Consider the following 23,540-nt stretch of genomic DNA (forward strand, 5'->3'; position numbering starts at 1 on the left):
TGGCCCCATGCTGATGGACTAGCCCGACCATCTCTGCCTACCCTCTCACCACACCATCCCAAAGAGAGTAACTGCTGTACTTGGAGTTAAAGATAAACATATATTGATTACACATGGTCATAAAAAAAAAAAAAAGTAATAATAATAATAATAATACATTTCCTAGAACATTTCTTCAGATGCTTCTGAAAAGCATCCAAGCTTCCCCTCCCCGCCTTCCCTTATCTATACAGAATAAAGTGCTTCATTTAGTTTGTTCACACTAGTAGAGCCACCAAGACACTCTTAACTTGCCATGTTTGGACAACCAATACCAAATGCCCTAAAACAAAACCGAGCTGGACACCAGGCATGAGAAACTAGTTTTGAGGCAAGTGCTTGGGGTTTCATTAATTTCCTTCAAGTTCCATGCTACTGAGGTTGTTCCTCCTCCTTTTTTTTTTTTCCATTTCTATTATTATTACTGTCTTCCTTTGCAAGTTTGACCCAGCTCCCGGGGTGGTCAGGTGTCACCAGGCAGGGCTGCGCGCGGGGAAGCTCTCTCCGTCCGTGTGAACAAAGGGTGTCTGTCCATCCATCCTTCTCTCTTGACTTGAGCAAACCAAGAGTCTCATCAGTGGAGTTGTCTAGCAGCGGATGCTCATCTCTATTGCACTGTCACAGCCGTTCCCACCCGCCGGCTGTCCACCCACCCATCCATCCATTCATCCATCCATCACCTTCCCACCGTGCTGGGCTTATGGCTGTGGTCCGAAGGGGCCAGCCATGCCTCATGGACATTATGAGGCTAACTGGGCTGTGCTACCAGGCTCCTGGGATAGATAAATCAAAAATATGACCCTTCCTACATGACTCCTTCCCTCCCCAGAGTTCAAACGAAAGGGGGGGGGGAATAAAATTCCAACCTGGAGAGGTCTGGGGTGAGGCCGAGTTGTCGGCTTGACGTTGCGTTGCGGCACGTTCGCGAACTGCGCAAAGGAAATCGAGGCCCTCTCCACCCTCGCGCTCCGTCGGAGAAGGGAGGTGAGAGATTAAGGTGCAAGAGTTAAACAACAACAACAAAAAAAAACAACATAAAATTTCTTTAAAAAAAAAAAATATATAAAAAGCTTGAAAACAACGGACCCAACTCCCCTGCCTCCCGCCCCGTCTAAGTCAACGGGGTCTGAACGGGATGGGTGCGGGACGAGACGCCGCGGGAGCGGCTCGTTGGAGCTCTCAGTATGTTAACGAAAACCAGACATGAAGAGACACATCGGGGCCAAATCGGGGTGTAGACAAAAGGGCTCGGAGGCCGTGTAGGACTCCTGGGTACTGCTCAGGCCTTGGAGAGGGGAGGGAGCAGCAGGGATCTGGTTCTCCAAAGTGCTGTGTGCATGGTCACATCTCGACGTCTCCAAGCGGCTCTCTGGACAGGCTCTCCAAGGGGATGATCAGTCACTGGGCTTTCTGCTGGGCTTCTAGACTTAAGGAGGAGCTCCCATCATGCCGTGATGTCCAAGTGGGGCAGGTCCTCACCAGGAGAGGATGAACTGGGACAGGGAAAGCCACTTCCAGGTACAAGGGAGCACATGTTGGCACGGCGGTTTGCTTGGAGGGAGAAGTCTATCAGCCAGGCAAGCTGATAGGCTCCATCACAGATTCTACAGGCAAGGTGAGTCCTCCTCAGGTGCAGTACTCCCGTCCCATGTCGAGGCTGTGTGAGGGGAAAGAAATGCAAGGGAGCCCAAGGGGATGGGGTCTAGGAGGCAGTGGAGGAGGAGACAGCATTGACCACTCTACTGAGGCCCTCCAACAGCCTCCAAGGATATCACTAAAGGCTTCTCTAAAGCAACTTCTTCTAGTCTGGGTCACAGTCCCTTCAGAAAGCCAATGGCCCCAAGAGCTGAGTGCCCACATCCCTCCCAGGTGTGTGTCTGAGAAGGCTTTGCACCTTCCCAATAAGCCCTAGGTGTCATGGAGCAAGGAGAGCAGAGAAGCCTTTGGTACCTATCTGAGCAGGTCAATATAGCAAGCCAGCTCTGCCGTAGCATCCTCCCTTTGCTCAAAGCAGAGGGAGATGAAGGTGAGCTCACTGGTGCTGACTGTGGTGCTGGGGGTCCACAGGATCCCAGCCAACATGAGGATAAAAAGCAATTTGTTGCTCCAACATGCTAACATCCCCAGGAGCAGCCAGCTTTCCAAGAGACAACAGGAATGAGGGGCACCACTCAGTAGGAGTGTCAGGCATCGGTCACCCAACCCATCACCTCAAACAGCACTCAGGAGAACAACAGGTGTTCCCCTGTCCTGTCCCTGCCAGGCTCCTGCGTGTTCCCACTCAGCAAAGCTCCTGAGCATGTTGCTGAATCCTCCCTGCTCTGCAGGGCCAGCCTCAACGCTGCCCAAGTGTTTTGCTGGTTTGCTCTAGGAGACAAAGCACCAAGACTTCTTGCAGAGCCAGATGTGGCTCATTGTCCCCAGCACCCCATCATCACTCAGACCAAGGTGTAAATGGGAAGGGTTCCTGCAGCCTGCTCAATCTCCTCTCTTCCTTCTTGCCTACTAACAGTTCTGCTCACCACCTCCCGTGACCTGACCCACATCTGCATGCATCCTCAGTGCTGGCCTTGGGAGCAAGCCACCAAGACTCCACCTCCTGACCATCACCCCTCTACCTGTGTCGGATGCTCTGTAGCCCCTGCAGCACTCCCATCTCTCCCTGACACCCAAGTGGACACTTCCCTAGGCAGGTAGACCACAGAGCCATGGTCAGGCCACCATACAACACCCTGGGGCAGAACACAGCAGCAAGAGACCCAGCCTGGACCCCTGTGTCCAACAACAAAGTAATGGTGAAGCCTTTCTCTTCTCCTCCTCCTTCACCAGCATGGAGCCAGCCTGAACAAGTGAAGCCGAAGACCAGCTCAACTTCACTAACCACAACATGGTTGGAGGAGCACTCACCAATGCCATGGGGCATCACCAAACCAACCAAAGCCCTCACTGGTTCCCTCTGGTCCCACCAGGCCAGGGTGGGGCAATGGCTCCCAACCCCATGGAGAGAGAGAGAAAGCTTGGGAGAGCAACACGGGCAACAAGCTGGAGGATGGGACATTGTCATCAGGCTGAACGTGGTCTTGCTTTAGCTCTAAACTGCAATGTGACACAGCCTGGAGCTTACCCATGGGTCAGGGATTTATTCTAATTGTTAAGGCACTATTCTGGGCTGATTCTGCCAAGAAACGGCACCGTCCCACTCCTCCATCCTGGGCTGCCACGGGGCCACAGCTCCCAAGGTCATCTGAGCTCTCCAGGGGCCACCCTGCCAACTCCAGAGCATCCCCAGGAGCCTGGCTCCTGCCGGGATGCATAGAAAGGTCACACCAGAGCCTGGCTCCCTTTGGACACCCCAAAAATGAACCAGCTGCTGATGCCCCAAGCTGATGCCACCAGCGTTTGTGCTTTCGCCTACTAGGGAGGAAAACCTGTGGCAGGGAAGGAGAAGGCAGCAAGGGCTACGAAGGAGAGGGGGTTGGTGGCCTTCCAATGGGGACATCTGCTTGCTTGCTGAGGGCCACCCGGGCCAGCAGAGAGGGCCGAGAGAGGCTCCTTGGCGGTGCCCACCTCAACCTCTTGGGAAAAGAGCCTGAATTGAAAGACCAGCTTTACAGTACAGGGATTTGAGCACCACGACAAGGGTTCAGCTGGTTACAGACACAGAATCATAGAATCATCCTGGTTGGAAGGGACCTTGGGCCAGATGATGCCAGCCAGCTCAGCACCCTACTCCTCTTGAGCCCTGCCACCATCCCGGCACAGAGGTGAAGCTGATCCACCAGATGATCCACCAGGTAGCTCCTACCTACACCCTTACAGACGGATGGCATTTCCCTCCCACACTCTCATCCACGCTCCTCCCGGGGAGGGGGGGAGGGGGTGTTTCCTCCTGCTCCCCCTCTCTGCGGAGAATGCCAGGTGGGAAAAAAGGGGATTAAAAAATAAAATAAAATAGAAATCCCTAAACAACCCCAAAAACCAGGAGGAGGAGGTGGGGGGTAAGAGAGCAAGCGAAGCCTCGGCTCCCCAAGCGGGGAGATGTTCCCAAAGGGCAGAGCAGTCCGTGCGGGCACGTGGCCGGGGTGGGGGGCACCTAGTTGTTGTTGGAATTTATCCTCCCCGCGGGAAAGAGGGGAGGGGGCGGTGGTAGGTGAGGAGGAGGAGGGAGGGTCTGTGGAAGGGGATGAAGCAGAGGCAGGGGCAGGGGGGAGAGGCCGGGGCCGGGGGGCAGAGGAGCCGGGCTGGCGGCGGGTTGGGGGGTGGCCGTGTCCGAAGCCAAGGGGTTGCTGACGCGGAAACACTTCTCCTTGTGGGCTTTGAGCATGTTGGAGAAGCGGAAGCGCTGGCCGCAGACGTCGCACGGGTAGGGCTTCTCCCCCGTGTGGGTCCGGCGGTGCCGCTTCATGTTGGGGCGGCTGGTGAAGCTCTTCCCGCAGATCTCGCAGATGTAGGGCTTCTCACCTGAGGGAGGGAGGGAGGGAGGGAGGGAGGAGACGGGGTGAGGAGCTGGTGGCTGGAACACTCCCCCCCCCCTCCAAAACCTCATCTTGCCATCCGCCCAAAGATCATGGGATCAGAGAATGGTTTGGGTTGGAAGGGAACTTGAAGATCATCCAACCCCCCTGCAAGGGCAGGGACACCTCCCACCAGCCCAGGCTGCTCCAAGCCCCATCCAACCTGCCCTTCAACACTGCCAGGGATGGGGCAGCCACAGCTTCCCTGGGCAACCTGGGCCAGGGTCTCACCACCCTCACACTAAAGAATTTGTTCCTACTACCTCATCTAAATCTCCTGAGTTTGTAACCGCCCCCCCTCATTCTATTACTCCAAGTCCTTTTAAGAAGCCTTTCTTTCCTTCTTTTCTTCAGGCACTGGAAGGTGCTCTAAGGTCTTCCTGAAGCCTTCTCTTCTCCAGGATGAACACCCCAACTCTCCCAGCCTGTCTTCACAAGAGAGGTATTCCAGCCCTCTTGAGCATCTTCCTGACCCTCCTCTGGACTCACTCCAATGTGCCACCTCTCTCCCTGTGTGCTTTGCCCAGGATCTGGGGGCAAGGAGCTCTCACCCGTGTGCGTCTTCATGTGCTCATCGAAGTACTGCTTCATGTTGAAGTCCTTGCCACACCACTGGCACATGAACTGCTTGTGGCCGATGTGGATGCTCATGTGGGAGCGCAGCTGGTACTTGTACTGGAAGCGCTCGTTGCAGTTCTGCAGGAGAAAGAGGGGTGATGAGCACCTAAAACACCCTCCACACCCCACTCCCAGCATGTCAGAGCAGTGCAGAAATCTCCTTTTCCCCTGTATAAGAACCCAAATCAATTGCTTTTTGGGACATACTCAAGTAGGTTTGCAGGCTGGATGGGCTTGGGGTGGGATGCAAGGTCCAGGTACTGGACAGAGAAATCCTGGTGCTGGCCACCAGTTTCATCAGAAGGTTGGAGAGACCTTCAAACCAGGAGGAGACGGAAGGTTTGGGAGAAGGGGTAGCATCCCTGCAGCTGCACTGGCAAAAAGCACAGGCCCACAAAGTGGAAGAGGTTTCCCCAGATCAGTGTCTTTATGCCCGTTTGAGAGGACGCGGGGCGAGGAAACCCACAGGACCTTACCTCACATTTAAAAGGCTTTTCCCCAGAGTGCTGGAGTGAATGGACCTTGAGGGACATGCTGCGCTTGAAGGACTTCCCGCAGGTCTCGCAGGTGAACGGCATGTCCTTGGTGTGAGCTGAAGTGGAGAGCAGCAGGGTCAGGTGCCCTCCCCGCACCCTGAGCATCCATGTCCCCACGTTGCAGCTGCTGCTCCCAATGCCAGCACCCAACCCCAGCACACCCAAAGCCATCCTGGGAAGATGTGCAGCAGCAACCTACCAGGTACTCCCCTCATTGCCTGCCAAACCCCCCTTTCTTTGGACCTCTTTGGTGCCTATAAGCTCCAGGGACTTGACCGCTGCTGCCTTCTGCAATTTGTATTTCAGAGGCTGGCTTTGGTGTGGTCTGGTCCTCTTTTACAAGGCAAGGATGGTTACACTTCAAACCCTCCTTTGATCACTTCTGAGGTTTTTTTTCTTCTAGAGAAATAAAACAAATGAGCTTCCCCCGGCAGCGTGTCTGATTGCTCCAAACCCAGCACCGAGCAGACAAAACATCCAGCATTAAACACTGGGCCAAATTTCAAGGCCCCTGCCTTGACGTTAGAAAGCTCAACCAGAACTAAATCCAGCTCTGAAATCCCAACATGGACACAGACAAAAAAACCCCACCCTTCATGGCCAAAACGATGCATGAACACCCCTAACAAGATCTCCCCATGGCACCGGTGCCTCCCACACTCACCAACCATGTGTTTGCGCACGTGGGCCATGGTGTAGAACTTCTTCTCGCAGATCTCGCAGGAGAACTTCTTCTCGGCGTAGCCGTGGACGATCTTGTTGTGCTCGTGGAGGGACCAGAGCTTCTTGAACCCCTTCCCACACGTCACGCACTGCAAGGAGAGAGGTGGTGGGCAGGGAAGCAGGGGGAGGTGCCCAGGCACCACCAGCATTTTGGTTTTGCCATTGAAAGGGAAGGTCACGATGAAACCTACAGCTGAGATACCAAAAATCCTAACGGCCAGCACGTCTCCTACAGACCTTGTCACTTCCAAGACTCCAAAACTCAAATTTCTACCCATTGGATAGGGAAGCAACAATGCCTCTCCAGGGAAGCACAAGGCCTCTCCATCAATGGATATATTAGGATTGCATAAAAAGCAGCTCACACACCAAAGTCCTGTTCCCTGCTGGGGGTTTCATTTTCCCACACAATGAAGCCACTACTTAAAAGAAATAAACCAACCCTCTGAGCAGCAGAAGGCTGCAGAGAATACAGAAACAAGGAGAAGGCCAAGCCAGGGAAGCACAACTTCAGACTTCAGCTGATATTATGGATGCTTTACCACTAAATGAGTTTTCCAATCGTATCCAAATGGACCAAAACAGACCCAAAAAATAGTCCATCAGCACAAGCAGAACAATGGCATGTGCAAAGTCTCCCCAGGGTTCTGGTAGATATTTATTTCAGCTCCAAGTTCAACAGTTCTTGCAAAGTTCTCAGGAAAAGGTCCAACTTCAGCATGAGATCAGTTCAGTGCTCAGGGGAAGATGGGTGAGTAAGATCCTTGTGGAAAACCACTGCTGGAGCATGGGTACAGTAGGCAGCACCCTGCTGAGGACCCTGCCAGAAGCCAGAGGACACTCCTTCCCTTTCATCTCTCCATGACTCATCTTCCCCTTGGCCAACAGCGCTAAAAGCAACTCTTCTTCTCACAGGTGCATTAAGAAAATAATTCCTGCCCTGAAGGCATCCAGCAACAGCATGGCTGAGTGGTACCAGGAAGCCCAGGGTGGACTTCCCAGCAGGGCTTGAAGCAGTGCAGGCAGCACAGCCTCCATCTCCTGCCTACCCAGGGGAACAGATGTTTGTTGATGGGCTTCAATCAAATTTTGCACCAAACGAGACTGTGATATCGTGGAAAATACACCACTCTGCCATGTAACCACAGTAGCTTCCTACATATGTTTATATTAAGTGCCTAGGAGGCAAAATTAGGGTCAGAGAGGCATTCCCAACACTCCTTCATCTTGCCATGCCTGAATACCACCATGAGTAGTCCTCTGAGTTTCACTGTTCCTAAGGAAATACTTCCATGGATCAAAATGGTTTTATTTCTGCTTTAAGAAACATTTCAAGACAAATTCAGGACCAGAGCCTGTTATCAAAGGCACATCAATATCTAATTTCTCCACTTAAAATGTAATAGGCTGCAGGGGAAATTTAAAATTAAAGGTAGAGGGAAAGCAGCAGCTGTAGGAAAGCCCCCGGGCTGGGACTAAGCACCCTGGAGGGCTGAGATCTGTGTCCTCAGCTGCCACAAGAAGCATCACTCAAAAATGTGGAAATGACATCCAAACGAGGGAAGAAAAATGAGAAGATAAATTCTCCCAGGTTAAGTGGAAAACCGTACTGAGGGCAGTCAACAAAAAGAGTTGGAGAAACAACCTGATCAAGCAAAAGATTGTTTTTTAGGTGGTGGAGGCAGGATGCCTGCTACAGAGACTGTGGATGGTGATGGGACATGATCACAAGGAGCAAAATGAAGCCTAACCCCTAAAGCATCATCGATGAAATCTGGGGACAAAGCAGGGAAATGAAGAAAGACCAGAATGGGATAAGAGGGATGATCCCTCCATGGATCTGGCTAAAAAAACCCAAGAAATAAAGACCATCCATTATAGATACAGAATCATAAAATCATGGAACGGTTTGGGTTGGAAGGGACCTTAAAGATCACCTAATTCCAGCCCCCCTGCATGGGCAGGGACACCTCCCACCAGCCCAGGATGCTCCAAGCCCCATCCACCCTGCCCTTCAACACTGCCAGGGATGGGGCTTCCACAGCCTCCCTGGGCAACCTGTTCCACTGTCTCACCACCCTCACAGGAAAGAATTTCTTCCTAATGTCTAACCTAAATCTCCCCTCTTCCAGTTTAAAAACAAAAGTAGAGTAAAACCAAAAATGCCTTTTCCATCCAGCTATAATTCCGTGGTGTATTGATAAAGTTATTCAACATTATCAGAGCAAAGGGAGTGAATCTGGCTATTTGTAAAATTAAAGATGCTCAGCTAAGTAAGAAGTAATGATGCATGTTTTCTGCAGAATGATGTACCACATGGGCAGCTGTGATTCATCCAGTCAGAAATGACCGGGAAAAGGGATGAGAACTGGGGAAAAAAAAAGGCAATGAGGTGACAACCCCATGTTATCCCTCAAGAAAGCAGATGAGGCTGAAGAATCATTCTGGGAATGTTTCGTCTGGGCTCGAAAACAGCCACCAGCAGGCAGCTATCAGAGCTGCACTCATCCATTCTGGGAAAAAGCATCCAAAAAAGCAACCTCAGCATTGTGAAATTTTCAGGAAGATGCACCAAAGGGCCAGTGCAGGCAGCGGTTCCTTCACCCGCTCGAGCCAAGACCACTCCTGCCTCCCTGTTCCCTGCATGCCTGAACACTGAGATGTGCTTCATCACCCATTTTATTTGGGGTACCATCAGTGAAGGGCTCCAGTGGCACTTGGGTTGCGTTACCTTCATCTAGGAGAGCTGCAAGATCATTTAAAATCCAGTTGTGGTGGGAAGGACGGTGGGCAAAGCTCTCCACAAGTCGGTATTTTTTTAATTAGTAGTGGCAGCATCACGCCAAACAGCTCATGGGGGATCAGGAGAGGGGCTGGAGGGGTCTGCAGGAATGCAGATGTTTGCTGCTCTGATGGGATTCCCCCCCAAAACTGAACTGATTTAACGGAGGCAATTTGCAAATGCAGGATCTCATTAGCATTAGGCCAAGGACACACCAAGCCCGAGCCATGCACGGATGACAAATGCTCTCGGAAACTCGTTAATACGCAAGCTAAAGAGCACAAAAGGCAGATTAAAACCATTTTAACTGGTGTCAGCAAATCTGTGAATTAAGCTAAATTGGTTTCAGCCTGGGTGGGAACGGCTGGAGTGTGTCTCCATCAGGGGCTCACAGTGTTTTAGTCAGATTAACTGAATAAACTCAAAGAAAAATTACTCTTCAAAAATTACTCCATGTTTCCACTTGGCCGGCCAAGGAGAAGCCACAGTTCTCTGGCACAAATCCTACAGTCCCATGCCACCACGGGACTCTCCTGAGCCTGAACACAGGTCATGGGTGAAGCAAGGTTCCCTCCCATCTGCCACGTGCTACCCACAACATCAAAAAGATCATTTGAGCATGATCCCATCTATGGTGTAGCTGGGTGGGATGTCCTTCCTGGTGGGTGCAATGTCCTCCCCCATTGGGATGTCCCAACACGGTGGGATGCTCCTCCTTTGGTGAGAATCACAGAATCATAGAATGTCTTGGGTTGGAAGGGACCTCTAAAGGTCATCTAGTCCAACCCCCCTAAAATAAGAAGGGACATCTCACACTAGAACAGATTGGTCAGAGCTCCATCAAGCCTGACCTTGAATGTCTCCAGGGATGGGGCCTCCACCACCTCTCTAGGCAACCTGTTCCAGTGATCCACCACCCTCACCGTAAAGAACTTTTTCCTAATGTCCAACCTAAATCTGCCCTTCTCTAGCTTGAAACCATTGCCCCTTTTCCTATTGTTATATGCCCTTGTCAAAAGCTCTTCCCCAGCCTTCTTGTAGGCCTCTTTCAGGTACTGGAAGGTCCCCACCCTGGTGGGATGCCCATCCCCAGTGGGATGCCCCATCCCTTGGTGGGATGTGTCCCCCTTGGTGGGATGTTCTCCCCCACTGGGATGCCCCATCATAGCGGGATGCTCCTCCTTTCACGGGATATCCCCACCTGGGTGGGATGTCCATCCCCAGTGGAACGTTCCACCTCTTGGTGGGATGTCCATACCCTGGTGGGACATCACCGGGGCTGGCTCACCTGGATGTTCTTCTCGCAGTCAGTCTGGTGGTGCAGCAGCAGCTCGCTCTCCAGCAGGAAGCGTTTGCCGCACTTGTCGCAGATCTGCATGCGGCTGTGGGTGACGTTCATGTGCTTCTCCAGGTACCAGCGGTTGTTGAAGACCCGGGGACACTTCTTGCACGGGTAGTGCTGCTTCTCCTCCAGCTTCACCTTCTGCCCCAAACCGTCCTGCTCCTTTTTCCTCTTCCTCCCTCGCTGGCCTTCCTCTTCTTCCTCCTCCTCCTCTTCTGCTTTGGCCATCTCCTGGGACCTGGTTGCCATGGCAGGCTTGGTGGCTTTGGATGCCCGGCTGCCTCTGCGGGACCCACCTTTTTCCCTTTTCATCTCCAACGCGTCTTCATCATCGTCATCATCATCCTCTTCTTCCGTTGTCTCCTCCATGTCTTCCTCTTCGCTGTGCTCCTCCTCTTCCTCCTCGCCCACCTCCGCGTCCTCCTCCTCTTCCTCCTCCTCCTCCCCTTCCTCATTCTCCTCCTCCCCATCCTCCTCCGTGTCACGCCCATCACCATCAGGCCGCCCCATCACAGCCGCCTCGCTGGCGGCCGCCTTCCCCTCCATGCCCTTGGAGACATTGAGGGTTTGGTTGTTGAGGTTCACCTCCACAATGATCTGCTCCCGGTTGTAAGAGCCCTGGCTATCCAGGTCCTCCTCTGACTCTTCCCCTTCCATCTTACAGACAGTCCCAGGACCACCATCCTTCTCCTCCTTGTAGTACTGCTTGGCTGGACCAGCGGGGAGCGTCCCACCACCTGCTCCATCCTCCACCCGCACTGAGTAGGGGTCGTTCCCCTCCCGGGCATAGATCTTGGGATGGGGAGCATCCACCTCCTGCTTGATCTCACAGTAGTAGGGCGGGGGTCCAGCGCAGCCCTCAGCAGGCAGGGCCATGTCAGCAGCCAGGCTGAGCGAGCGGGTGTCGAGGAGGTCCTGGCAGGAGGAGGCAATGTTGTTCATCTGCAGCACGGCGGCCGCGTTCAGCACGTCCTGCACATTACAGGAGTTGACGAGGAGCTTGGAGGTGTAGATGAAGTTGAGGATCTGCTGGAGGCCCTGCGAGGTGAGGGCCTCCAGCGAGAGCTCCACACGCTGCAGCTGCTTGTTTTGGGTGAAGAGGGAGTGGAAGAACTGGCTGTAGGCTGCCAGGACCCCCTTGTGCGCCGGGAAGATGCTCTTGTGCTGCACCAGCACGATGTCCACGTCGCACAGGTCCGGCTGAAAGAGGCGCTGCTCGTTCAGTCTGTCCATCAAACACGTGAAGTGGAGGGCTACATCCTCCACCAGGGAGTACTCAGCCGAAGGGTAGTCAGTCGTTTTTTCTACTATCAGCTGCGGAGAGGAAGGAAATAAAATCAGTCAAGAGGGTTCTTCCCACAGGAAAACACCCCCTCGGCCATACCACCCATGCCTGCCCATGCATCCCAAGTTAGAGATGCCAACTGAGAAGCTTCACTGTCAGCCCCAGCTTGGAGATGCCAACCAAAAGGCTCCACCACCAGACCCAGCTTCACAGCACCAAGAAATTCTACTACTAGGCCCAGCGTGAAGATGCCAACCAAAAAGCTCCACCATCAGTTTGGAGACACCAGCCAAGAAGCTCCACCATCAACTTGAGTCCAGGAGACTCAACCAAGGAGGAGAAAGTCCAATGAAAGGACAGGCCGAGGCAATTCAAGCACCCAGTGACATGACATCAGCCTGGTTAGGAGGCACCAACGTCACCCCACCACCAAAGAAACCCAAAGCCTGGCTCAGCTGTTTATGATCACAGGGAAGAGATGCCATGCAGAGGAGAAGATGCCTCAATACATCCTTGACTTCCTGAAAAACACAAGGACCCTGGGGGGACAGTTGCCCCACACGGGAAGACAATTTTAGGCACCAGCTGAGATTTAACCACCTAACTAGAAGGAAAGGAGGATTTTAAACCTCCCTGCTTCACACCATGATTACATAAAGGACAACATTCTCTAACATCTACCGCATCACGCCACGGGCTCTGACTCACGTTGGCAGTTCACTCATTCGCTGGATTCGCCAGGACAACTTGTGCCCTTTTTTAATGCCCATTTTAAATCATCCAGGGAAAGGCCCTACCTGGAAAAATTCAGGTCAGGGAGCAGAAGCCCCAGGCTGGGAAATGCCACAACCACCAACACCGCTCCCCAGGCCGCATTTGCTGGATATTTCAAGTAGCTCCCACATGCTCTGCCTGGTGCAGACCACCCCTGGACATTCATCACCTCTCCTGGGGACACCTGAGCCTGTGGATGGTCTTCAAAGTTGGAGTTGTTCAGCCTGGAGAAGAGAAAGCTCCAGGGACACCTAGTAGCAGCCTTCCAGTACCTGAAGGGGCTACAGAAAAGCTGGGGAGGGACTTTTTACAAGGGGATGGAGTGATAGGACAAGGCGGGCAATGGCTTTAAACTGAAGAGGGGAGATTTGGGTTAGACATTAGGAAGAAATTATTCACTATGAGGGTGATGAGAATCTGGAAAAGGTTGCCCAGGGAAGCTGTGGCTGCCCCATCCCTGGCAGTGTTGAAGGGCAGGTTGGATGGGGCTTGGAGCAACCTGGGCTGGTGGGAGGTGTCCCTGCCCATGCAGGGGGGTTGGACCTAGATGATCTTGAAGGTCCCTTCCAACCCAAACCATTCTATGATCCCAAACATGAATGATATCTCATACCCTAAATCCCATGCCCTGTATTAAAAGCAGGTGGGATATCTCCTTTCCCTTTACTTCCCTTTGGCTTTCCGTGCTGAACACCCAACTCAAGGATGGAGACAGATCCAGCCACATTCATGTCCTCTTCCACCACCACTGTGGGATGTGACCAAGGACATGGTGCAGAACAGTGGTGGAGATGGAGGGTTCAACCTGCCAGGTTTATCCTTCACCTCCTGCTCCAATAAAGAGCTTCTCAGCTCCCACATTTTCTAGGACAAATGGCAGCTCTCGATCAACACAAGAATTCCAGCAAGACACATTTTGTTTGTCTTTTTTTTTTTCTCTGAGCCAAAGGCAAAAGGCACACACAGACAGAAATGTTTAAATAATAAAAAAGGGTGTTCTCTGTTTTCTCAACAAGCAAAGAAAAAAAAAAAAAACCTTCCCCCTCCCTGCCAAAATTTTTCATTTTCACTCCATTTCTGCTCTGCAACCAATGGGGTCATCAGCTTCCCATCATCCCAGTGGTCCTGGAGAGGCCCATCAAAAGAATGGGAAAATGGGAAAAAATAAGGGAAAAACAGCTCTTCTCCAAACTCTTGGCTCTGCAGCCTGGAGTGGGGCAAAGAGGCAGCAAAAGAGAGGGTTTTAATATATATGTATACATTAATATGTTATAATATATGAATATTTTAATGTGTTTATATTATAATTATTATATATAAAAACACATCTATAAATAAATATGCAATTTTTTTAAAAAAAAATACACTCTCTGTATTTATTTGTCATAAAATTCTGCATCCCAGCTGGAACATCCATCCACCTCCCCCCATTTTTGAAGCCTCACGACTGCCAAGGACATTTTGACAAGAGGATCTCGGATGGGTCAGCCTCCCAACGCCCCCCCCAAGCAGACAGAAAATAAATAATGATATAATAGATATCGAGCAGAGTGGATTTCTGTTTGCCAGGAACACTCCTGCTTTGCTTTTGCTATGAAAAATTAAAGAAATCCTGAATCCAGGTCTTTCCTCCTGGGATCCATCTCACCTCGTTCCCTGCATAGGAAGCCCCAAGCTCGGCACAGCTGTGGAGAAGTGGGTGCAAAAACAGGCAGAATTGGGTCTGCTGGGTGGCATCGGCTCCGCACAGCCCAGCCTGGAAGACAAAAGCTGGGGTTTTTTTGTTGTTTTGTTGGGGTTTTGTTGTGTTGGTTGTTTTTTTTTCCCCTCTGGATGGAGGTTTTCTGGCAAAAGGGGCTGACTCCTCACCCAGCGCCGGGGCTTGCCAGGAGGTTCTAATCAGTCCCAGCAGTGGCGAGGACAATGCGTGTCTTGGCCACGTCCCGTCGGTGACTTCAGCCCGGGCTTGTCAGCAGGAGGTTTTTGCTCTTTATTGCTATCAGATGCTTTTCATGAGTTTGCCTGGAGCTGGAGCCCCGGCCAAGACGAGAGGCGCCCGCCGGGGTGAGATCCCAAGAAAGACCCCAACTTGCCTCAAAATACCCCTCCGGCAGCTCCTGTCCCTGCAACCCCATCCAGGAAGAAAAAGCCTGATTAATTGGGGTTGATAGGAGAGCTTAACCCCATTACCCCTTCCCCTGGGAAAACACAAATATTTTAAAAACACATTTAAAATACCTTTTAAAATAGATATTTAAATCTAGATATTTTTAAATATGTTCTAATTTTTTTAAAATACAAATCACAGTTTTGCTCTTTCCCACCAACACCACCGTGGCCCCCTCTGCATTGGTTTAACCTGACATGGCATCACAAGTCACCCATCCCAGGCCTGGCCTCGGGGTGCTCAGTGGGTGCCCCCCAGGCATCAAGCTGGAGTGAATCCCAAAAACCACTGTCTCCCCCTCCAGGAACCACTGACCTCCAAGCAGAGCCCTGGCATCCTTGGCATCAAAAATAAAACAACCCAAAATTATTCGAAAGCAGCATGGCCATAAAATTCCCCACCCTGAGGGGATGGCAGTGCCTCCAGCCAGCCCTCTCTATCCTGACATTGCCCTCTGGCTCTGTTTTAAGAGGTTTCCCAAGCAGTGATGCCAAAGTCCCAGCCTGAATCAGCCAGCAGGGTGGGAGGGTGGCTGGAGGACAGGGAGGATACTTGGGGTAAGAGGGGATGGAGGGATTGGGTGAGTCCTGATGGAAGAGAGAAGTGATAAAGGAATGATGGTCAAAGGAGATGCTGATGCCTCTCCCAGGAGAATACACCAAAAATCTTGCTATAGGAGATAATGTCTGAGCACAGCCCCACTCCCCTCCCACCCACATGCCCCCATGTGCCTCAGTTTCCCACACCCACACCCGATCACCTCCCTTGAAAGGAGGCTGCTGCTGGGTTTGCATCACTGTGCTAAGATAAAATGCTAATTTCACAGAATCTTAGGGGTTGGAAGGGATCTCGAAAGATCATCTAGTCCAATTTATTTTAGTAGGTATTGAGAATTAGATCCTTAAATGCTCCTGCAGCACTAACCCCCCCCGAGGGACCAGTACTTCAGGTCACCCTGGATATATTTAAATATCCATAACTGTAGCCCCCCAGAAGACCATCCCTGACCTCACTGGCCTCTCTATCAATTTATAGCCACATCTATCACCCTCATCCCTGGAGCACTATCGACCACAGGCACCTCACTCCTGTATTAGCACCAGGACAGGAATTTTGGGGCACAAAAAGCAGATTTAAGTCCCCATTTCATGTCGAGCAGAGCAGTTAGACCCGGACACCAGTTTCTGTCAGGCACAAAACCTGGAGATTCCCTTAAAACTTTTCAACCTCAAAACTCCCATGAAAACAGCCGCCTGCTTTTCCACACCATCTGCAACCACCGAAACATTTACCCTTGACCTTCAACATTAAATTGCAATAAAGAAAAGTGCTTTAATAAGTAGCTGAATACAATGTTTGCACTTGCTCCTCTAGACAGAAAAAAAAAATAATTAAAAAGAAACCCACGTCCTATTCTCAATCTGAACACGGCTGCACTTCAGGGAGAAAGAACCTGGCTGAAACTATTTCAAATCCCACAACTTGGCTTTTGCTAAAGGAAGAAAGAGCACTAAAATCCTCTTTTTACAGATTAATTCAAATGATACAAAGGCGTGTCGCAAGAAATCCCCAAACCACCCACACTTTGGGTTTTCATCCATAGCCCCCTACGATTTGCTTTCTCCTTTCCAGACCCTTGGATGAGACCATCAGCCCTTTCTCTGTAGCTTTGAGGCCACAAAGGGTTTTGTTGTTGTTGGTTTTTTTTAAGGATGATGCGATGCTCGCATCTTCCCACAATTCCCAAAGCCGGGAATGCTCCAGGATGAAGCCACTCTGGAACTGGCAGCGCTGCCCAGACCCTATACACCCCATACATCATCCAGAAACCCCAAAACCACCCATTTTTGGACCACAACCACGCATGGAAACCTGGCAGTGGGGTAAAACGCATCCCTCCCCTCACCTATCACCTACCTTCACCGCTCCGCTTGCCCATCGCTCCCCCTCCCCGGGGACCTCTCCCGCGGGTGCTTTGCCCTGTCACGGCACGGGATTGTGCCAAGGGTGGTGTGTGTGTGTGGTGGGGGGGGGGGTGGTTTTGTTCCCTTGTCCAACGGGTGTTTTTATTTAATTAGGGGAGGGTTGTCCGGAAAAACAAGCAGGAAGGGAAAACAATAGCTCGGCCGCAGCCCCGCCTGGCGAGGCGCCGGCCAACACGGCCTCAAGCGCCCACCACCGGCATCCTGCCCACGGGATGCTGCTGGGGATGGTCCCATCCCAGCTCTGGAGGCCAAGGATGGCCACGGCCTTTAGGGTGGTGGTGACACCGCCTGAAGTGGTGACTTTTTCCCCCCCCCCCCCCTTTGTGTTGTCTCAAAAGGCTTGAGGTTGCCCGAAAGAGAGCCATCGGGAGGAAGCAACGGGAAGGGGCTCAGAAGTGCTCCCAGATCATGTTCCACCCCAGCGTGTTGGGCATCCCAAAAAACACCCCCAGGCTCTGTGTGAGTGAAGAAGAGGATCAGCCCAGCTAAGGGACAGTCAGATGCTTCCCAGGCTTTTTTTTTTCTTTTTTCTTTTTTTTTTTTCCCCCTTTGGTTCTTTTTTGTGCTTTTTAAAATAGCATCCAGCAATTACAGGCTTTGGCCCAGAGATGCTTTTCCAGGGAGCAGCCTGGGAAGCCAGAGGCAGCACCAGGCCCAGCAGGACCATCCTCAGCACAAGGGAACAGGGACAAATCCTTCCCTCATCCCATGAAAGCCAAAACACCACCTCTGCAAATGGGGAGAAGGTTCACTGGGGACTTTTTCTTACAAGTGCCACGGCCACCCATGGTTTGGGGAGAGTGGAGGGACAAGGTGGGATGAACAACACGAGGCTTCGCCCCGTCAGAGCAGGCACTGGCTTTCCAGCAGCACAGCCCAGAGAGGGTTAATGGCTGGTTGCTTTCTTATTTGTTTTATACTTTTTTAAATATATTTTTTAAACCCTGCCAGCTGCTCTGGGTGTCTTTCTCCTTCTCTTACTTGCACAGAGCTGCAAAGCCACAATGACGCTTCCCAAGGACAGGTAATCCAATGCCACCACCACTCCCTGTCCCCAAACCAGTCCAGAGAGCCATCCAACACCGTGAAGGCACAGGGGACACCATTCCTGTGTCCCACCAGCCCTGAGACCTGCTCGATGACCTCAGCATCCATCACAACACATGCAAGGGTGAGCACCGTCCCCATGCATTGCATCCTCCCTGCTGCAAACCCCCTGAGCCTTCAGCCCAGCACCACTTCATTTTCAACCCAGGACAAACCCCAGTCCCACCACTCTGGTGGGAGAGCAGAGACACTGAAGCCAGGCTGGATGCACCCATCTGTCTGCCCATGTCCCCTTGGTTGGAGATGAGAGGGGCTGATTGGGATGCAGCTCAGCCAGACCCAACACACGGTGCAAAACCTGATTCAAGATCCTTGCAGCAAGATGTGGGCTTAAGCCCCAAGAGGCCACAGCTGGATTCTGGCAGAGCAGGCATCCTCCTGGCAAACACCAAACACAGCTGGGCCAACCGAGCCACGGGGTCCCTGCCAGTGCCTGGCACAGCTCGTGACACTCTGCTGATGGAGATGTCCCCAGCCCTGGCATGGGAGCAGGCAGCGGGATGGGATGCTGCCCTCCCCTCCGAAGGATGCAGGGACCTCCTGTGGAGCCACTGCTGGGGTGGAAGAGCCCAGGGGACACACACCACACACACACATGCAAAGCCTCCCCTCCCGGAAAAAAACAAAACAAAACAAAACAAACCAACAACAAGCAGAGGAAAGATCAAGGGAGGAAATGAGGACAAAACCCAACGCTGACCTCCCCAGCCGGGATGTCGGCCAAGCGGCTGCGCCAGGGGCCGGCTCCAGAGCACTGCCCAGCCCGGCAGGAGGCTGGGGAGGAGGTGGCCACCATCCCCTGGGGACCCCATGGGTGTCCCCAGCACCACCAAGGGAAAGGATGGATGCAACAGGGCAGGTGATGCACCAAACCCCACTCCCCCCGTGGCTCACAGGACCCCCAGGGACCCCATATTCAGTGCAGGGAGAGAGGACGGGTGCAGTGGGGCAGCCACCACCCTGCTTGTGCACAGCCTGAAGCCATCATGTCCCCAAGCCAGCCCCAGAGCCACACACTGCCAGACAACAGCCGGGAAGAGGCTGAGATCCCTGGAAAGTGAGGCAGAGGGATGCACGAAGCCTCCTCCCACGTGTGCTGGATTAGGCTGGCACCAGACAGCAGCATCCCCAGGGAAGCCTCCGTGCCCTTCCAGGTTGGTCACACAGTAAGATGGGATATGACACCTCCATGGTTTGCACCACACGTGGCTCCCACCAGACCCTAAAACCACAGCATTTCCTAACCCAACTCCAGACCAACAAATTGGCAGAGATATACAAGGTTGAGCCTATCCCAGCATCCTGGGCAGGACTTTCCATCCTGGAACATCCTTTTCCAACCCTGACACTTCCCCAGGGGTGGTACCCACATAGAATCACAGGTTTGGGTCAGAAGGGACAATTAAGATGATCTAGTTCAAACCCCCTGCATGGGCAGGGACACCTTCCATTAGACCAGGTTGCTCCAAGCCCCATCCAACCTGCCCTTCATCACCTCCAGGGAAGAGACATCCACAACACAACCACATCCATCTCCATCCTGAACTCAGCCTTGACTGGGCCTCTTTGGGAAGCACCAGCTTTTCTCTTCCAGTCCAGCCATCCTCCCTGCCCAAGACTTGAACATTTGTAGGAATGTGCATTAAAATGGCCTATTTTCATCACAGCCAGCCAGAAAATTCAGCAGCTCAGGGAGCAGGGCTTTAATTGAGATGGGTGCTAGTAGCCCTGGCTCTGGGCAAAATATATTATCACAAAAATAATAATTAAAAAAGATTATTTATTGTAATTGAGTCCTTTACCCATCATATCTGCAATGCCATGACCAGTCTTTTGCTATGGAAAGCCATCCCAGGTGTCACCATCAGGAGAGGCAGCTGAAGCACCAAGGTTGGCTGAAGAGGGGCCAATAGCCCTGAAGGACACAGGGACAACTCCTCAGATGTCTCCATGTGAGGAATCCAAGGAGGCCAGCCCTGCCCTGCAAATACCACCCCAATGCAATGCAGTGTGTCTCCTTCAGAAAGGAGGAAAAATGAGGGGCAGGTGGCAGAGCCTGGCCCTGAGCTCCTGCTCCCCACCAGCATCTTCTCCAGCCTCACACGGACCGCAGACCCCACGGGACGTCACAAGCCATCCAGGATGCAAACCATGCAGGGGACAGGGAATCCCCTCTTTTCTAGGGCCACACAAACACGGCAGCAAAATTAAAACTTCAGCTCTTGCTCTTCTCCAAGAGCACCTGGTCACAGCCACCATCACACCCCCGGCTGAAAAGGCTTAAACGCAGAAGCACGGGAGAGCGAGGAGGGAGGATGGGAGAAATCAGCTATTCCCCAAAACCTTCCCAAACCCCTCTGATGTTTTGACACACTCAGTTCACCCAGAAAAAATAAAATAAATAAAGGTTTTTCCCTATTTTTCCCCTCAGCCAGGAAAATAATAATAATAATAATAATAAATTGCATCTTAAAAATAACCAATATTTAATCCACTCGCAGGCAACCTCCTGCTTCGCCCTCCCGTTTCCAAAGAAGGTACCTCCAAAGGCAGCAGTGGGTTATTCTGGTGAAGGGGGGGTGTCCTGCCTCTCCCCTCCAGACGCCAGACAGAAACACAAGGCCGTTTATCTCGCCTGGTGATAACCTAACGCGTCGTTAATTCCTCGCCGGGAGAACAAAGCTCCGCCGTGAAGCCAAGCCCGGCGGTGAAGGAGAACCCTCTGGCTGCCCCAGCAAAGCCCTGGAGCAGCATTTAACCCAGCCAGCATCCTCAGGGAAACTCCACGGTCAGCACCCAAGTGTTTGCACCCAGCCAGGTTTCACCCCAGATCCAGAAAATAAATTTTAAAAAAAAGTCTGTACAGAAATACAAAAAAGCTTAATATCTCTCCAAGGAGGGTTTGGGGTTGGTTTGGTGGTTTTTTGCTGCGTGAAGCAATTTTTCCCTCTGGTTCTTGCTGAGGAGAAGGTTTTAATTCCCAACTTTTCTCCTTCTTCCTCAGAGGGCTGGTGGCTTGGGTGGGCTCTGGGCATCCCCATCCCCACCCCAGGGCATGAAACGTTCCCAAAACCCATCCCCGGTGCCTCCCCTGGTCCGTCAGCATCTCCCTCCGGAGGGGATGCAGGGGCGGATTCAGCAGCTGATTTAACACCAGCAGGAATTCTGCAGGCCAGCAGGAACCCAAACCCCAGCTCTGGCTGCCCCCAAATTGGGGTCCCAGCCTCCCAGCCATCACCCCATGCACCTGGTCAGCATCGTGTCTTTATTTTTTCCCCAAAGCTTCCACTTTTTTCCCCCCCCACCTCCTTTCTGAAAAGCTGCTCCAACACCTCCTGGGGTGTTTTCAGGGGCATGGAACCTTCTCTTAGGGCAATTAAAAAAAAAAACAAACCTCACTTTCAGGGATGGGGAAAGGCACCAGGGTACCAGGAACGGCAAGTTCCCTGGGCACGCCGCACATCCCAAGGGATTTCTCCTGCCATCTCCCCAACTCAGGCCTGCTCTCTGCAAGTCAAACTAAACCCACCCTTCCCCCCACCCCAAAAAAAAAAAATAAGTCCACCAGCTGCTAAAACAGCTCAGTGCTGCGGGTGCAACCAGCCACCCCCCCAATTATTATTTATTATTATTATTATTATTGTATTTAAGAGCACTGATGGAAAACCCCTTCCCAGCCCCCCCCCGGGGTGGGATGCTGCTCTCCCTGCCTCCTCACTCCACCAGGGTTACCAGGATGACTCGAGCATCCTCCCCCATTTCTCCCTTCCCCCTTGGGAAAAAGGGGTCCCCGTGGCAGGACAGGAGGGGGGAGCCCCCCTCCCCCCCCCCTACCCCGGAGGGGGGATGGGAAGGAGGAATTTATCAAAACGAAGGAGTCATCCGGGGAACAGAAATTAAAAATAATAATAATAAAAAAAAAAGGGGCCGAGGAAGAGGCTGCTCCTGCGCCAGCAAAATCCTCCGGCCTGCTCGGCTCCAAAAAGTTTCCCCCCCCACGTTCCTCCTTCCCTCCCTCCTCCCCCTCCCCACATTTCCTCAGTCACCCCCGAGGTGGGTCCGGGGTATTGAGGGGGGGGGGGGGGAGGGGGGGTGTGTGTCAGGGCCAAGCGGCCCCCCCCACACCCCTGGGGGTGCTGGGGAGGGGGTGTCAGGCTGTGCTGAACCCCCAAACCACCACCCCACCCCCAGCAACCCCCCTCCCAGCACCCACCTCCCCCCCCCCCCACATCCACATCCCCTGACCAGCCCCTCACCCCGTGCGCGGCGTGGGGGGGGGGGGGGCGACACATTTTTAATGCAATTCCAAGCCAAACGCAAAACCTTCTTCATCCCCACCCCCCACCCCCCCCAACACCTCAGCACAAGAAGGGGGGGGGTGGGATACAACCTCAACTCCCCCCCCTCCTCCTTCCCCCCATTCCAAAACAGGCTTCTTGCAAGAAAACACCCATTGCACACCCATTTTGTACCCCCCCCCCCAAAAAAAAAAAGGTGCCTCATGCCACCCATGCAAGCCCCCCCAAAAAACACACATAACCCCCCCCCTTCCAAGGATTTTTTTTTTGGGGGGATGGGGGGGGGGCAAGTTTCGGAGGCCTTTGCAAAGTCAGCAAAGCCCCGGGAGCAGGAGGAGGAAAGCGGGGGGGGGGGGGGGGGGGAAAGGAAAATAAAAGGGGATAAAAAAAAAGGGAAAAGCGGGGGAGGGAGGAAGGGGGGGGGGGGGGGGGGGGTGGGGGGGGGGTTTTTTTTTTTTTGCAAAGCTCTACCATTTTGATGCAAAGGTCTCCGCGCAAAGGAGTCCCGGTCCTCCTCCGCTGGCCTGGGGTTTGTGCTCTCCATGAAAAAAAAAAAGAGATGTTGGGTTGGGTGGTTTTGCTGGGTCGGTTGCTTTTTTTCTTTTTTGCCTTTTTTTTTTTTTTTCTCCCCTCTTTCGGCTGGCCTTTTTTTTGCCCTTTTTTTTTTTTTTTGGCTTTTTGGAGGACGGAACGAGGAGGGAACGGGGGGTGGTTTTTTGGGGGGGTGCTGGAAATTACCGCGCCGCTGCTGCCAGCTTTGCTTACATCCCCCGTCCCTCTATTATTATTTTTTCCCTTTTTTTTCCCCTCTTTTTTTTTTTTCTTTCCTTCCTTTTCCTCCTCTTCTTTTTTTTTTCTCTCCTGTTTTTTTTCCTTTTTTTTTTTTTTCTTCTTTCCTTTTCCTCTTCCCCCCCCCCTTTTTTTATTTTTCCTCTCCTCTTCTTCACCTCATCCTGCCCATCGCCATGTTAGCCCCTTTTAGGAAGACGGAGGAATGCGGAGCGGCGGCGGCTCCGGCTGCCAAGAGCCCCGGGGCCGCTGATTGGAGCCGCCGCATCAGATGGGGCCGCGGCTGCCCCTTTAAAGGGACAGGCTCCCACACCGCCCACGCCTGGCCCCCCAGCCCTTTCATCCCCTCCTTCCCAGCCCTCTCATCCCCTCTATCCCAGCCCACTCATCCCCTCCATCCCAGCCCTCTCATCCCCTCTATCCCAGCCCACTCATCCCCCTCCATCCCAGCCCTCTCATCCCCTCTATCCCAGCCCTCTCATCCCCTCTATCCCATCCCACTCATCCCCTCTATCCCAGCCCTCTCATCCCCTCTCTCCCAGCCCACTCATCCCCTCTATCCCATCCCTCTCATACCCTCC

General features: G+C 52.6%; 1 protein-coding gene across 2 annotated transcripts; it reads right to left on the minus strand.

Moving 5' to 3' along the window:
* Positions 1–3,843: 3,843 nt before the first annotated feature.
* On the minus strand, positions 3,844–23,146 carry ZBTB47 (zinc finger and BTB domain containing 47). 2 transcript variants are annotated; one of them, XM_051612334.1, is made up of 7 exons: positions 23,118–23,146; positions 22,642–22,708; positions 10,501–11,868; positions 6,372–6,519; positions 5,648–5,763; positions 5,105–5,249; positions 3,844–4,500 (listed from the first exon to the last, which is right to left on the minus strand). In XM_051612334.1, the coding sequence occupies exons 1-7, from the start codon at positions 23,135–23,137 to the stop codon at positions 4,133–4,135; spliced, it is 2,232 nt and encodes a 743-aa protein (XP_051468294.1). In that variant the 5' UTR covers positions 23,138–23,146; the 3' UTR covers positions 3,844–4,132. The 2 variants fall into 2 exon arrangements, with proteins under 2 accessions (XP_051468294.1, XP_051468295.1); XM_051612335.1 differs by lacking the exons at positions 22,642–22,708; positions 23,118–23,146 and adding an exon at positions 16,698–16,782.
* Between the last annotated feature and the right edge of the window lie 394 nt (positions 23,147–23,540).

The sequence above is a fragment of the Apus apus genome, chromosome 2 (assembly GCF_020740795.1).
Source record: "Apus apus isolate bApuApu2 chromosome 2, bApuApu2.pri.cur, whole genome shotgun sequence".
NCBI classification, from domain to species: domain Eukaryota; kingdom Metazoa; phylum Chordata; class Aves; order Apodiformes; family Apodidae; genus Apus; species Apus apus.